Raw genomic sequence first — 13,897 nt, 5'->3', positions numbered from 1 at the left:
ACAAAAGGCGAGAATAATAATACATGAAAAGCCTAAAAAGTGCACTGTCAAAACCCTTACACAATGATACACTAATTACAGCACTGTATATATATTTTATATAGAGATAATACATACACACTAACACTATATAGCCCGTGTGTGTGCGTGTATTATATACACACACTTACATGAAGAAAATCCAGAGTGCTGACAAACTTATTATCATATGATAGAGAATATTTCTTGTTTATGGAACTTTCTTCAGAATAATTGTATTTCAGGCTCATACCCCATCACTTCTCGCTGCAAATCATTGTTCCTTTTCACTTCCTGGTCAAATCGCTCTTCTATTGATTTCTTCATGTCTACCAACTTCTTCACTTTCTTTTTCTCAGTTCCAACCTTAAGCAGTAACCAAATTTAAGTGTGAATGACTAAATTAAGATTAAATAATAAATAATGCGGGCAGCATGTAATGGCATCCGAGATTGCCAGAGGTGCGGCATGCGGGACAGTCTTGGGCGTTTTTGTAAAGGGGCAATTACTTACCAGGCAAAACCATGCCCTGTAAATAATTGCTGCTCTAAAACATCCGAGTTCGGCTGGCAACCCGCACCTCTGGCCAATTTGGACGGCATTACATCCCGCCCTGCATACAGTATGTACATGTGTAAAGAGACTTTAAATGAAAGTAAAATTTAATAAAAACATAAAATAAAACCTGGAACTCATAAAAAAGTATCATAACAACCAGCAATGTGCCTTCATGTTCTGCACATCACTGGAAACTAGACAGTTTAAATATGACTGGCTGCAGCACCCAGCTTCAGCCTGTACAGTGTGCTGGCCCCTCCCTTCTCACCTCCCCCTAGATCATCGCGCTCTTCTCCTTGCAGCACCCCCCTCCCTGATATATTTTTCTATCTATATACTATATATCAGCAATTTAGGGATGACAAAATGTAATTGGTATCCCTTAAAGCACCACTACACACTCCACAAAGACAGATTACACAAAAACTAGTATGAGGTAATTACCTGATCAGCTAAAGTAGAGTTTGACCTTTCAAGTTCCGCCAGACGGATACCCAGTCGTGATCGTGACTTCAGCTCTTCCTCCCACAGATTATGAGACTCGTGTGCACTTTGGCTCAAAGCGGTTTGTTTATGCACCTGAATCACAGAACACATAAATCTGAGTCTTATTCCACCAACAGGACAATATTTATTTCTTCTGTAGGTCAAGATTAAGGTAGTTTTTGAGAAACTTATAACTATTTTGACTCAAATATTCAAATTGCATACATGTATACAAACATATTGTCAAAACATCACTGCTGTAATTACTAAATGGAACAAGCTATTCGCTTACTGCGGACAGGAATTTATAGTAACATTTTGTACACTGAATTAAAATGAAATCATGGTGCCAAAACACCATACTCCATTATGTCAATGAGCCTTCTATACCCTATGTTTCCAGAGTTCCCAAATAGGGGAATGGTGAAAAGGAGCATATTAAATGTCTATGGAACAGTTCTTGCATACCTGATTGTTTATCTTCTCTTCCAAACCAATTTTAGAGGACTGTAAATTAGTTACTAAATCTTCCAAACGATTTCGAATCTATAAAACATGAAAGAGACATATCTAAAAATGGCTATTTTGATTCCACTTTGCAATACAATGATAATTGCCCGCAGCACCCCAAAAGAACTGACAGTAATTGTGATTCATAAATACTTTGTATAGTTTTAACCTGACTTTCGTAGCCCGTATTCTAAAGAAGAGAACAGAGGGTTGTGGAGCTCTTTGTCTAGATTTGTAGTGCAATAAGGAAAAGACCGCTTGAAATCAACAACCTCTCACCAATGGGTTATATGAGGGAAAAAAGTACTTACAGAAACTGCCTCATGTAGCTCTTTCTGAAGTATATCAATTTGTCCCATTTGTTGTTTAGCAGTTGCCTCAATTTTGGCATTTTCAATTTCAAGTCTGGAAAAAAAAAATACACGTTTATGATAAAATATAAGACACCACAAAAGGTAAAATTACATGACCTTGAGGACCAATTAGGAATGTACAGTAGTTATTTAGGAATTCTAACCATGATAAACAAAATATCTTTGACATATTAAATAAACACAAACTAAAGCTTTCCAAAAACTACAAATTCACAGTAATTGATTATGTAAGTTTTCCTCTCCTCCTTGCTTTAATAATTGGTAGAGGTACCATTAGCTGAAGGTACAGTTGTTAATCTACTTTGGTAGGTGTCTAACAGCTTTGTACATCTGGACACTGCAATTTTTACCCATTCTACTTTGCAAAAACTGCTTAAAGTCAATCAAGTTATACGTCTGGGGGCCATTGGTGAACATAAGATTTCAAGTCAACCCACAGATTCTCAATAGGATTGAGGTCTGTGACTTTACTAGCGTAATGCTTTTGCATTTAACCCACTCCGTTGTGATATTTTTTTTTTGTCATTGACTTTCTGGAAAGCAGACTGCTGTCCCCCCCTCCCCCCAAATATATCTTGGGTCATTTATATTGCTCTCTATTCAACAATGTCTAGTCCCTCAGCACAGAAGCACTGCCATACCTTTATGCTACCAATCAGAGGCACTCCTGTTCTCCTCAGACCATAGATATTCCTTCCATGAATATGTGTGTAATTTATATTCTTTCTGACAAACTCTGGTACAGTTTCTATGCAATTCTTTTTTATGCCACGCTCACTAACCATAAAATGCAGATATTCTAAATTAATTTAAGGAGATCCTTTAATTGTACGCGGATGGATTTAATGTGTGGTCTCTGAGGACAACTAATTAATTACCCTGGGGTTTCTTTAAGAGTATCTTAAAGAAACTTAATGTAATCAGTTATGTTTTTTTAGGTTGAGAAAATCTTTTTAATTACACTGTATTCACTAGTATTTTGAGTTGGTTATTTGTAAGGATTCCTGCAAACATCGTTTCTGATTTCATGATGGAAGGACGTGGGATACTGGTTAGCCATTATAAAAATGTGTCCTCATACATCTAGCCTCTATGCGCCAAGCAGCGGGAAAGCCTGGCGTCAATGACCGGTAACGCGGTGTGACTAGGACACACCAGAAGACTATGCAACCCTTGTATAGGAGAATATGGACACTTGTATATCTGTGTGCGACTGAGTCTGTCTATGAACTTGGAATGGTAAAAAGATGCAGCCGATGCATCGCAGCACTTCGTATGCCGATTTAGAGACAAAAGGGGACATTTACTAAGCAGTGATAAGAGCGGAGAAGTGAGCCAGTGGAGAAGTTGCCCCATCAACCAATCAGCAATGAAGTAACATCTATAATTTGCATACTATAAAATGATACAGAGCTGCTGATTGGCTGATGGGGAAATATATCCACTGGCTCACTTCTCCGCTCTTATCACTGCTTAGTAAATGTACCCCTCAGTCACACACCGATATAGAAGTGTCACATACCAATTTAATCAGCACAGTCTCCTGGTGCTTCCTAGTTGCATCGTGTTATGACTAACATGCATTTTTGGCCAAACAGATGCAAAAAAAGCCAACGACACTAGCAGTCTCTCACAGGACCTGGTGGGGGCATTTGGCGCAATGCTGTAGGAGGACACATCTGCATATACAATATGCAAGATGAACAAAATGCACACAGTTTAATCAACTACATGCACATTTAAGGTGATTCCACTTAATTTGTGATCTTATACAAATATTCAAAAATAAGTATATGAAGGCAGAATATTAGAAATGTTCATAACTAGATGTATAGGGTGTCCCAAGATATATATATTTATTTTTTTACACAGTTTGATTTATTATAAATACTAAGGGTGATATCCTATTAACAGCAGTAACTACTGCTGCTAATAGGATAGCCGGGGGGTTATCCTATTAGCCCTGAAATTGCGCACTCCTTCCCCGCAGGCACCCAAAACATAATCTGCAATAAGGGGCCGCCGAAGCCGCGACAACACATGGGATTGGGGATTCATCCCAGATCCCATGTATTAATGCTAGCTAAAGAATGAATGGCTACTGTATATAGTGGATGGCTGATAAGGGACTGGATTCAATTGCTAAATAGTACTGTGGGACATGGCACACTTATCTATACTGGTAGAAACTTTCTGGCAAATATTGAAAATAATTGGCATAATAGCTAGTCTTGCTATGTACTTGTGTTGGGTTATCTAGCCTAGATTGCCTGTTAAAACCCGTGAACACCTATTAAATTGCTTTATGCGCTTTAGTTTTTATATTAATTTGAAAAAAAAATATTTGCATAACTTTTTCGTGTTGACTAAAAGCAGTGGCTGATACTTAAAGCTGTTTAAACGTCATATAAGCAAACTGGATTTTTACCTTTAAAAGGGGTGTTATGCTATCTAATTATTTTTTTCCCCATCTCATAATCATAGATGCGTCCTTGTATTTCAACAAAAGGTGTTGAAAATGCTTAAAAGAGCATGCATTTAAAATGTATGCCTAAAATATGGTGTTTGCGGTTATCAAATAAAGTCTGATTAGTAAATGCAACAAAATGAGAATAATCCTCATCAAATTTAGGTGACGAGGGGAAGGATGCAGTCAGAAAGTGACTGCTATTAGACTGTGTGCAGTCATCCTCCAACTGCACCAAGAGGCTACAGTAAAGTAAGACACTGGGCAGGATGTAATGGCGTCAGATCTCCGGAGGTGTGGAATGTCGGCTGAGCGCTGACATTTTTTTTTAAAGGTCCAATCACTTACAAGGCAAAAGCTGGCATCTCGCACCTTCGGCCATCTCGAACGCCATTAAATCCCGCCCCTTAGCTGTTGGCTCTGCCCAAGTGTATGGTTTCTCATGTGAGCCAAACTGACTGAGAGGCCTAGTCACTTTCAGGTTAAGTGGAATGGTTGACATGTGAGTAGCCATAATGAATAGTAAAATACCTTTATATCTTGACAAAAAACTTGAACCTACTTTTGTACATGATCCTCCAGCTGTTTAACTGCTTTTTCAGCAGCAGCTCTTTCAAAAGAGAATTCCTGCACCTTCTGAAATGCAGTACTTGCGTCTCTCTCTTTATCATCCAATGCATTCTTTAACTGATGGTTACGTCTTTCTGATTGAATATATTGGTCTTCAAGATCTTGCAGCTGCAATAAAAATAAATAAATAACTAAAATAGTAATAAAAAAAGCCTCAATCAAACTGTAAGCCCACGTTCTCTACCTTCGCTCTGAGTTTCTCTAGTTCTTTCAGAAAGTACTGTTTTTCCTCCTCAAGGGCATTCCGATAACGTGTTATTACTTCAAGAGATGCCTCGGACATGGATAACTTCTTCAAAGCATCAGCAAGTTCCTGCTGGAGTTGTCTTATAGTGCTCTAAGAGAAAATCATTCATTTGTAGTTTATACTATCTACGTAGTACATGTATTCAAATGCATAAACATTGTGAAGTTCAACAAAACACCATCAGTTACTTCAAATTTTAACACCAAACTACCAAGGTAAATCTTAAATCTCATTTCAGAATACTTTCCAAGCAAACTTAAATCTATTTTCATATTGTGGGTATAATACAGTGTCAAGTTGCTTTACAGATGCACAATGTCATACAAGCAGACAGACAAAAAATTCTACATAGTACTTAGAGGTAAATCACTCATTTCTCAAGTGTGTCACACTATTAGACAATGTACTTCTTATTGGGAAAAATAAAATCAGAATAGCATGAGATAAACTCCCTCAGCCGCCCACACACAAACATACTATCTGTGAGATCTGTAATGTTTGCCAGTTATTCCAATTTTCACATTGTAAATTTCAAGTACAAATATACTGCTAAATAAATTTCCAAACACTAGAACAATATATTTTCATGAAATAATATTTTCAATGTTAAAAGAAATACGTAAAGGGATAATTCATCATTACCTATAAATGTCTGACACTATTGCATTTATTATTCAGGGCTTTTCCACTGCTTAAATGCATTCTAGCTGCTCTCCAGTGATGTAGCTGTAAAGGGTGTGGGCGTGCAGTGTACATGGGCCCCTGGGTCAAGGAGAGCCCACACTGTACCCATTTCTTCATTACTCACCTCTCTGAAGTCCTGCGTCACCAGCATTTTGTGCAAGCGCAGTAGAAAAATCACCAAGAAAATGGCCACTGAGCCATTTCCCTGGAGAGCTGGCCATGAGCACAGCACTAGCGTTTACTAGTGAAGAACTGCAAAGCTGGCGGCTAGAAAGGAATGGACCTGGACTTAGACTGCACATGGGCCTCTATTAATATGCCCCTGTCTCTCTCGCAATGTGGCAATGGAATCACTGAACATGTATAAGACATGCAGTGTTCCCTATACAATACACTATAATGTAGGTTACAGAAGGATAAGGTGTGCTCATGTTGTTATGACCCCAGATGCCTGTTTGGTTGTCATTGTGCTAAGCATGCAAGCAGACTGCTGTAAAAAACTGCGCAATACAAGCCAGTAAAAAAAATTGCAGGAGTCCTTAAACAAGTCTTTAGAATTACCAGCAAAGGATACATTATTCCTTATATATTTAAGTTACTGATTTTATCCAATTGATGCTTCTGCTATACTACAACAAGGCATTAGACACATACAAAATGATTCCTACCTCTCGTTCAACTTTTTCAGTTTCAAGCTTATAAATTTGTTCTCTGTGCTCATTAGACTTATTGATCAAATCCTTGTTTCTTTCTTCAATTATGTGAACTTGTCTCTCAGAATCTGCTCGCAGCTTACTGAACAGATCTGTAAATCTGTCCTGTGCCTCACTGACTGTCTTTTCTTTGATGATGTCCTTATTCTGAACCTCTTCTAGCTGCTGACGAAGCTGCATATTCTCACTGGTAATATGGGCCAGTCTTTCCTGCATTGACTCTTGCTTTATAGTGCTTTTGCTGATCTGATCTTTTTCAACCTGCAGGGTTTGCTCAAGGTCTTTTATTTTGCACTGTGCTTGTGTTAAATCCCTTTGTGTGCTTTCTAAAAAGAGAGCTCTCTCTTGCAGAGATAATCCTGTTCTGTGAAGCTCATTTTCTAAACCGTTTGCCTTGGCTTCCGCTCTGCTTAGCTGTTGGGATAGGTTGTTGCTGTTTTCACGCAAGCTAGACAGCTCGTGAGTTAGTTTGTCTTTGGAACGCAACCATTCATCACGTTCTCTTTGCAACGTGCGCTCTGTGTCAGTTTTTATTGCCTGACTTTTTTCAAGTTCTTGTAAACCAGAGTTCAACCGTGAACGTACTGCCTCCAGTTCAGTCTCTAGTCTTTCCTTGCCTTGTTTCTCATGCTCCAGCTTGGAACATAGCATAGTTGTCTCTGTCTTTAGTGCATTAAGTTGTCCATTGCATTGGATTACAGTTTGGGTGAAGGATTCCTCATTCATTTTGAGATCTTTTCTTAAATCTTCAATTTTCTCCTTTAACATCTCATTTTCATCAATATATCTGCTCTCCTCCTCTTGACAATGAGATCGTACTTGTTCCAGCTGTTGTTTAAGAATGTTATTTTCATCTTGCAGTGTTATGTTGTGCTGCGTTAAAGTGGCTACCTTTTCACTCGTCTCAGAAGGTTGGCTTTGTACCTGATGACAAAAACAGATGGGAGCATTCAGTTAGATTACTGTGGGCTGCACTACTCACATAATTATAGCTATCTAGTTAAGAGTTACAGAGAATATAGTAGACAGAACACTATTACAAATGCTGTCAACCCAAGCTGACCTTTAATTGCTTCCTTTTTGTATAATAAAAGTTCACGCAAAGCAACGACGAGAGCTCATTACAAAGTTGTTGTACATACATAAAGAATATTAGCAATAACATTTACAACATGATTATTAATGAAAATATATAAAGCTGCAAAATCACCAAAATATGCACACAATCAACAGACAAGCCACATTATTTATAAGAAAAACTAGCCTCATTCTAGCCACAGGGAGTGCAGAATGCAGCGCTTTAAGACATCAGTCATCCCTTTTGTGCTGGGTCTTGATGGGAGGTGCTGTCCCTATAAGACATATTTTCCTGGGTGGTGTCCCCCTGCAGTAGCAAGCACATGAAACAGACTGCAGCAGCTTCTCCTACCCTTCTATCTGCAGGGCAGGAGTCAGTTAGAGATTTGGTTGTGATGCCAGTTTTTTTTTTTTCTTTCTCATTGGCCTGTCTGTTTACGGTACCTTAGGATTGTGTACTGCAGCTTCCATTCTGACCATCCCTTATGTTTCTATCATGTCTTGTAAGGGAAGGACATAAAATGCCAACGCTGAAGGAGGAACAGAGACAAGTTTTTGTCAGCCCCAAATATCATACTGCTTTGTGTCCAATCTGGGGTGGTTGCCTTATGCGGACCAATGGACGTGCTCCCATTGAGATGGAAACTATGAATTTTCCTATCAGGACACAGTAGAGGTACAAAATCCTTAGGTTTTCCTTATGCCCTGATGAAAATTCCAACAGGAAGTAGATCATGTGTGATCCATTTGGCAGACACTACAGGGCCTTTTCTGAGTGATGAACAAAGCAAAACAGAGCAAGTAACAGTGCATCTGTGCAAAATCATGCTGCACTACGGGAGGGTAACATTTTATACGTGATGTATCGCTAAAGCTACAGTGGCTGTAGTGATACATCACGTATAAAATTTTGCCCTTCAAGATTAAAATATGCTATCCTCACTGATCAGCACCCAGCACCTAGAGTGAACACTACCTTGCATGCAAAAAAAGTATTTGCACCCCTTGCACTGCAGCAGTTTGTTCAAGGTACAAAGTTACAATCTTTTTTTGCTTTTCTCCCATCTCATAAACAGTTCTTAAATGTTCAGTACTGTGAGGAGCTGAAGGCTTCTGATAATTCACTCTTTAAGAGGTAGTACAGATTGTTTTTTTCTGTCCAATTGAAAGTTGGGTCAAGTGAAGCGTGGATCCAGTGAAATCAGAATTTATGTCTAAGAAAGATACACCCCATAGCACACCTGTCTAAGACAACCACTACTCTTACGTCTGATTAGTAGGCAGTCTTTGCACCCTCGGGAACAGTCCCTACATGTGAAAGTCTTCCAGCAGATTGTGGACATATAGGGTCAGTCAGAGCTCTTGTATTCCTAAACAATGGAAGGTGTTGTGAGGAACACCATGTTGGTACCTTACAACTTTCATTTGATTCACCCCTTCAACTAACAGCAATGCTTTTGTGGGCACTAATGGTGAGAAGAGAAAGTGTTTATGTAATTCTGGTTGCACCAAACAGGCCATGGATAATCTCAGCATGACAGATGTCCGGTAGTGGGGTCAGCATCCAACATGTGGTTCAGGCCATGCTCAGGAAGTGGTTCAACTTTATTAACCAAATTTAAAATTGTCAAGCTCTCATGTAGATATATATTCCAGTGCTTCCAGTGTCCACAATGGACTCTGGGTAAAGGTAAGATTATACTATTGCAATGATAGAACTGGATTGGACATGGGGCCCGATTCAGGCCTGATCGTTCCTCTGTGAATTTTCAGAGATTTGCGATCACATAGTCATCGCACAAACAGAGTGAATACCAGCCCCGTGCAAGTCTGCGTACACAGTGCAAAAAGCTTTGCATATGCCGGTCAGCTGCAAATCCATTCGCAACTCACCATCTAATGATTTTTCCAGTCTGGGCGTAGCCCAGGAATCTACTCCTGCAGTGCGATAGCAATAGGCTTTTCAGTGTTGGAGCTGGCGTCACACACCCTATCTGAAAACGCTTGTGGACGCTTGAGTTTTTCCTGACAATTCCAGAAATCGGCCAGTTACCACCCCAACAAGTCCGCTTCCTGTCGATCAACTTGCAAACGCCTAGCTAGCAAAAAAAGACACTGGATTCTTTCGCAGTTTGCCCTCGCACATGCGCATAACAATCCGTACGCATGCGCAGTGGATCGATAATCTGCCACCCTGCGAAAACGCACAACAGCGGTCAAGTCTGAATCAGGCCCATGGTTACAGATAGTGGAAAAATTGTTAACAATGTCTGACTGCTCAACTAATATACTGTACCTCAAAACTCTTAGCCAGTAATTTCTTGCTTTCTTCCTCTTCACTCTTCTTCATATTATTTAAAACTGCATCTTGAAGTACTCTGGCACTGTGTTCTTGAGCATATAACCGCTGAGTTTCACTGCGTTCTTCTTCAACCTGACAAAATAATTTGTGATAAAATAGCATGTTTGAACACTTTATATATAAATTGTAGTACTTTAGCATTGGAAAGTTACATTATCAATTATCTCAGGTTTTGACGTTTGTGTATGCTTGTAATATACTACAGTGCGGTACATTTGCCAAATTGCTAGAAAACATAATGAATCAACCAGCCCAAACTTTCAAAATGGTAAGTATAGAATGTGATTTATGAGGCTGCAGTCAGCAAATCCATCAGAAAGAAGGAAATGTTGGGGTTGTTTTCTTGTAAGAAACAAATCCAAAGGCAGCTGTTTGAGCAATCTTTCTAGTTAATAATAAAAATAAATACATAAATAAATAAATCAAATAATAATAAAACAATAAAATAACACTCCTTATTTACCTAGTATTGTCTCAGTCCCGGGGTACAAAAAATTATTGGGTTTCCACACACAGGGGGTAATTCAGAGTTGATCGCAACAGCAAATTTGTTAGCAGTTGGGCAAAACCATGTGCACTGCAGTGTGCACTGTGTGTGTTGCCACAAATTTCAAATAAAGATTAATGCCCACGATCATACAGATATAAACATGGCTACTGATCCTAAGGACAGAAACTGTATTGACTCAATAAGAATAGTAGTGACCTGATAATAGTAATAGCATTCCCTGGATAATAATAGTAATTGCATTGCTCGCAAAAATAGTAATCTCGATAACCCCATAAACAATAGTAATATTATTGCCATAAATATGTAAAATAATTTTTGTACTTATGTTACAGTACTTCTCTGGGATCTGCCCTGTTATTTGTCCATCATTGTATTTTTGTCACTTTAAGAAAAGTGGCATGCCACCAGCTCTATAGTCTCTAGACGTCTGTGAAATTATTTACTAAGACTCATAGGACAGGTGAGAGGTAGAGGCACGAAACCAACATTAACTTGATAAGTAACTTAAGAGAGTGTAAAGGTTGGGCATCCGGTGCACCCCAATGGCCTCAGAGACAAGAATTTAACAAGAATTCCATTTTCTCCATCATCCTATTCGTAGACACTGTAACCATGGGCACATGCTACAGCTACCCCTACAGGAAGCTAAGTTGAAGTGCATACCACTTTACAGCCAAACCTAGTTTCAATGCAAAAACACTAATTAGGAAATTAACTCTAATAGGGTTCGAGTTTGTGGAGGTCCAGGATTTCAACCGAGATTGGTGCTTTAAAAATACAGGCAATCATTTACAAGGCAAAACCAACTTGGTTTTGCCTTGTAAATGGTTGTCGCTTTAAAAATAGAGGCAATCTCGGCTGAAATCCTCGCCCTCCGAACTCGAACCCTATTACATTTCCCCGTAAATCTTTAAAACATCATGAATATACAGTATGGACAGAGGAATAGGTGGCTGCCTGACACAGTTACAGTTGCAGGTCCATGCCATGGTATGATCAGAATTTTGTGTGGACAGTAGGAATCCGGGTGGTCTTCAGTTTGCCGGCTGTCGGGATCCCGGCGCACAGTATACCGGCGCCGGAATCCCGACAGCCGGCATGCCGACACTTTTTCCCCTTTTTGAGGGTCCACGACACCCTGGGGGGAGAATAAATAGCGTGGCGAGCGCAGCGAGCCCGCAAGGGGCTCATTTGCGCTCGCAACGCTGTTGGTATGCAGGCGGTCGGTATCCCGGCGCCGGTATGCTAGTCGCCGGCATACCATACTACACCCTAGGAATCCATCATGCCTTGTAATAGTGGTTCAGGACGGTGGTATAGTGCATTGATGTGGGGTGTTTTTTCTTAGTACACATTAGTCATTTAATACCAATTGTATGTGTCACTGTTTAAATACCATGCCCAGAGTACTCTTTCTGACCATGTGCACCCCTTTATAGCCAGTGTCTACCTACCATGTGGGTGATACTGCCACTGCTTTATTTGTGAGGAGCGCCGTGGTCAAAATGACAGATTAGTACCTCTGTGTCCGAGACAGATACTAATAATTAATTTTGGCAATGACGCTCCGTGTAGTCAGAGCGACAATAGTCCACACTGAAAGTCGCTTCCTACAGCAGTGGCTGCCAGCAAGTTAGCATTTCCGCTCTATCCTGGGTACCAGTGAGTTAAACAACCAGTTTTATAATTCCATTGTGTGTCCTCTTCCTTTCAATGCTTCTTTTGTTGTGATTCCAGGGGCTCTGTAGCATTTAAGCCATAAACCAGATGTAGTAGCAGCAGTGTAATAATAAGAATTTACTCACCGGTAATTCTATTTCTCGTAGTCCGTAGTGGATGCTGGGGACTCCGTAAGGACCATGGGGGAATAGACGGCTCCGCAGGAGACTGGGCACACTAAAAGAAAGATTTGGTACTACCTGGTGTGCACTGGCTCCTCCCTCTATGCCCCTCCTCCAGACCTCAGTTAGGATACTGTGCCCGGAAGAGCTGACACAATAAGGAAAGGATTTTGAATCCCGGGTAAGACTCATACCAGCCACACCAATCACACCGTATAACTCGTGATATTTTACCCAGTTAACAGTATGAATAACAACTGAGCCTCTCAACAGATAGCTCAACAATAACCCTTTAGTTAGGCAATAACTATATACAAGTATTGCAGACAATCCGCACTTGGGATGGGCGCCCAGCATCCACTACGGACTACGAGAAATAGAATTACCGGTGAGTAAATTCTTATTTTCTCTGACGTCCTAGTGGATGCTGGGGACTCCGTAAGGACCATGGGGATTATACCAGAGCTCCCAAACGGGCGGGAGAGTGCGGATGACTCTGCAGCACCGAATGAGAGAACTCAAGGTCCTCCTCAGCCAGGGTATCAAATTTGTAGAATTTTGCAAACGTGTTTGCCCCTGACCAAGTAGCAGCTCGGCAAAGTTGTAAAGCCGAGACCCCTCGGGCAGCCGCCCAAGATGAGCCCACCTTCCTCGTGGAATGGGCTTTCACTGACTTAGGATGCGGCAAACCAGCTGCAGAATGCGCCAGCTGAATTGTGCTACAAATCCAGCGAGCAATAGTCTGCTTAGAAGCAGGAGCACCTATTTTGTTGGGTGCATACAGGATAAAAAGCGAGTCAGTTTTCCTGACTCCAGCCGTCCTGGAAACAAATTTTCAAGGCCCTGACTACGTCCAGTAACTTGGAATCCTCCAAGTCCTTAGTAGCCGCAGGCACTACAATAGGTTGGTTCAAGTGAAAAGCGGATACCACCTTAGGGAGAAACTGGGGACGAGTCCTCAATTCTGCCCTATCCATATGGAAAATCAGATAAGGGCTTTTACACGACAAAGCCGCCAATTCTGACACACGCCTGGCCGAAGCCAAGGCCAATAACATGACCACTTTCCACGTGAGATATTTGAGATCCACGGTTTTAAGTGGTTCAAACCAATGTGATTTTAGGAAACCCAACACCACATTGAGATCCCAAGGTGCCACAGGAGGCACAAAAGGGGGCTGAATATGAAGCACTCCCTTTACAAAAGTCTGAACTTCAGGCAGTGAAGCCAGTTCTTTCTGGAAAAAAATCGACAGAGCCGAAATCTGGACCTTAATGGAACCCAATTTTAGGCCCATAGTCACTCCTGACTGTAGGAAGTGCAGAAAACGACCCAGCTGAAATTCCTCTGTGGGGGCCTTCCTGGCCTCACACCACGCAACATATTTTCGCCAAATGCGGTGATAATGGTTTGCGGTT

General features: G+C 40.6%; 1 protein-coding gene across 4 annotated transcripts in view; it reads right to left on the bottom strand.

Annotated features, from left to right (window-relative positions):
• ANKRD26 (ankyrin repeat domain containing 26) overlaps positions 1-13,897 on the bottom strand; it is a 351,340-nt gene that overhangs the window by 17,101 nt on the left and 320,342 nt on the right. For all 4 annotated transcript variants that reach the window (XM_063927217.1, XM_063927219.1, XM_063927218.1 and 1 more), the window contains 8 exons: positions 10,061-10,198; positions 6,643-7,611; positions 5,228-5,380; positions 4,976-5,151; positions 1,884-1,977; positions 1,531-1,608; positions 1,021-1,155; positions 272-384 (listed from right to left, as the gene is read on the bottom strand). In XM_063927217.1, the coding sequence (XP_063783287.1) occupies positions 272-384; positions 1,021-1,155; positions 1,531-1,608; positions 1,884-1,977; positions 4,976-5,151; positions 5,228-5,380; positions 6,643-7,611; positions 10,061-10,198 (1,856 nt within the window). The remainder of the gene's footprint in view (positions 1-271; positions 385-1,020; positions 1,156-1,530; positions 1,609-1,883; positions 1,978-4,975; positions 5,152-5,227; positions 5,381-6,642; positions 7,612-10,060; positions 10,199-13,897) is intronic.

Source organism: Pseudophryne corroboree, chromosome 6, assembly GCF_028390025.1.
Source record: "Pseudophryne corroboree isolate aPseCor3 chromosome 6, aPseCor3.hap2, whole genome shotgun sequence".
Taxonomy (NCBI): domain Eukaryota; kingdom Metazoa; phylum Chordata; class Amphibia; order Anura; family Myobatrachidae; genus Pseudophryne; species Pseudophryne corroboree.
The sequence above is the reverse complement of the archived record's forward strand: the minus strand, read 5'-3'. Positions and strand labels throughout refer to the sequence as shown.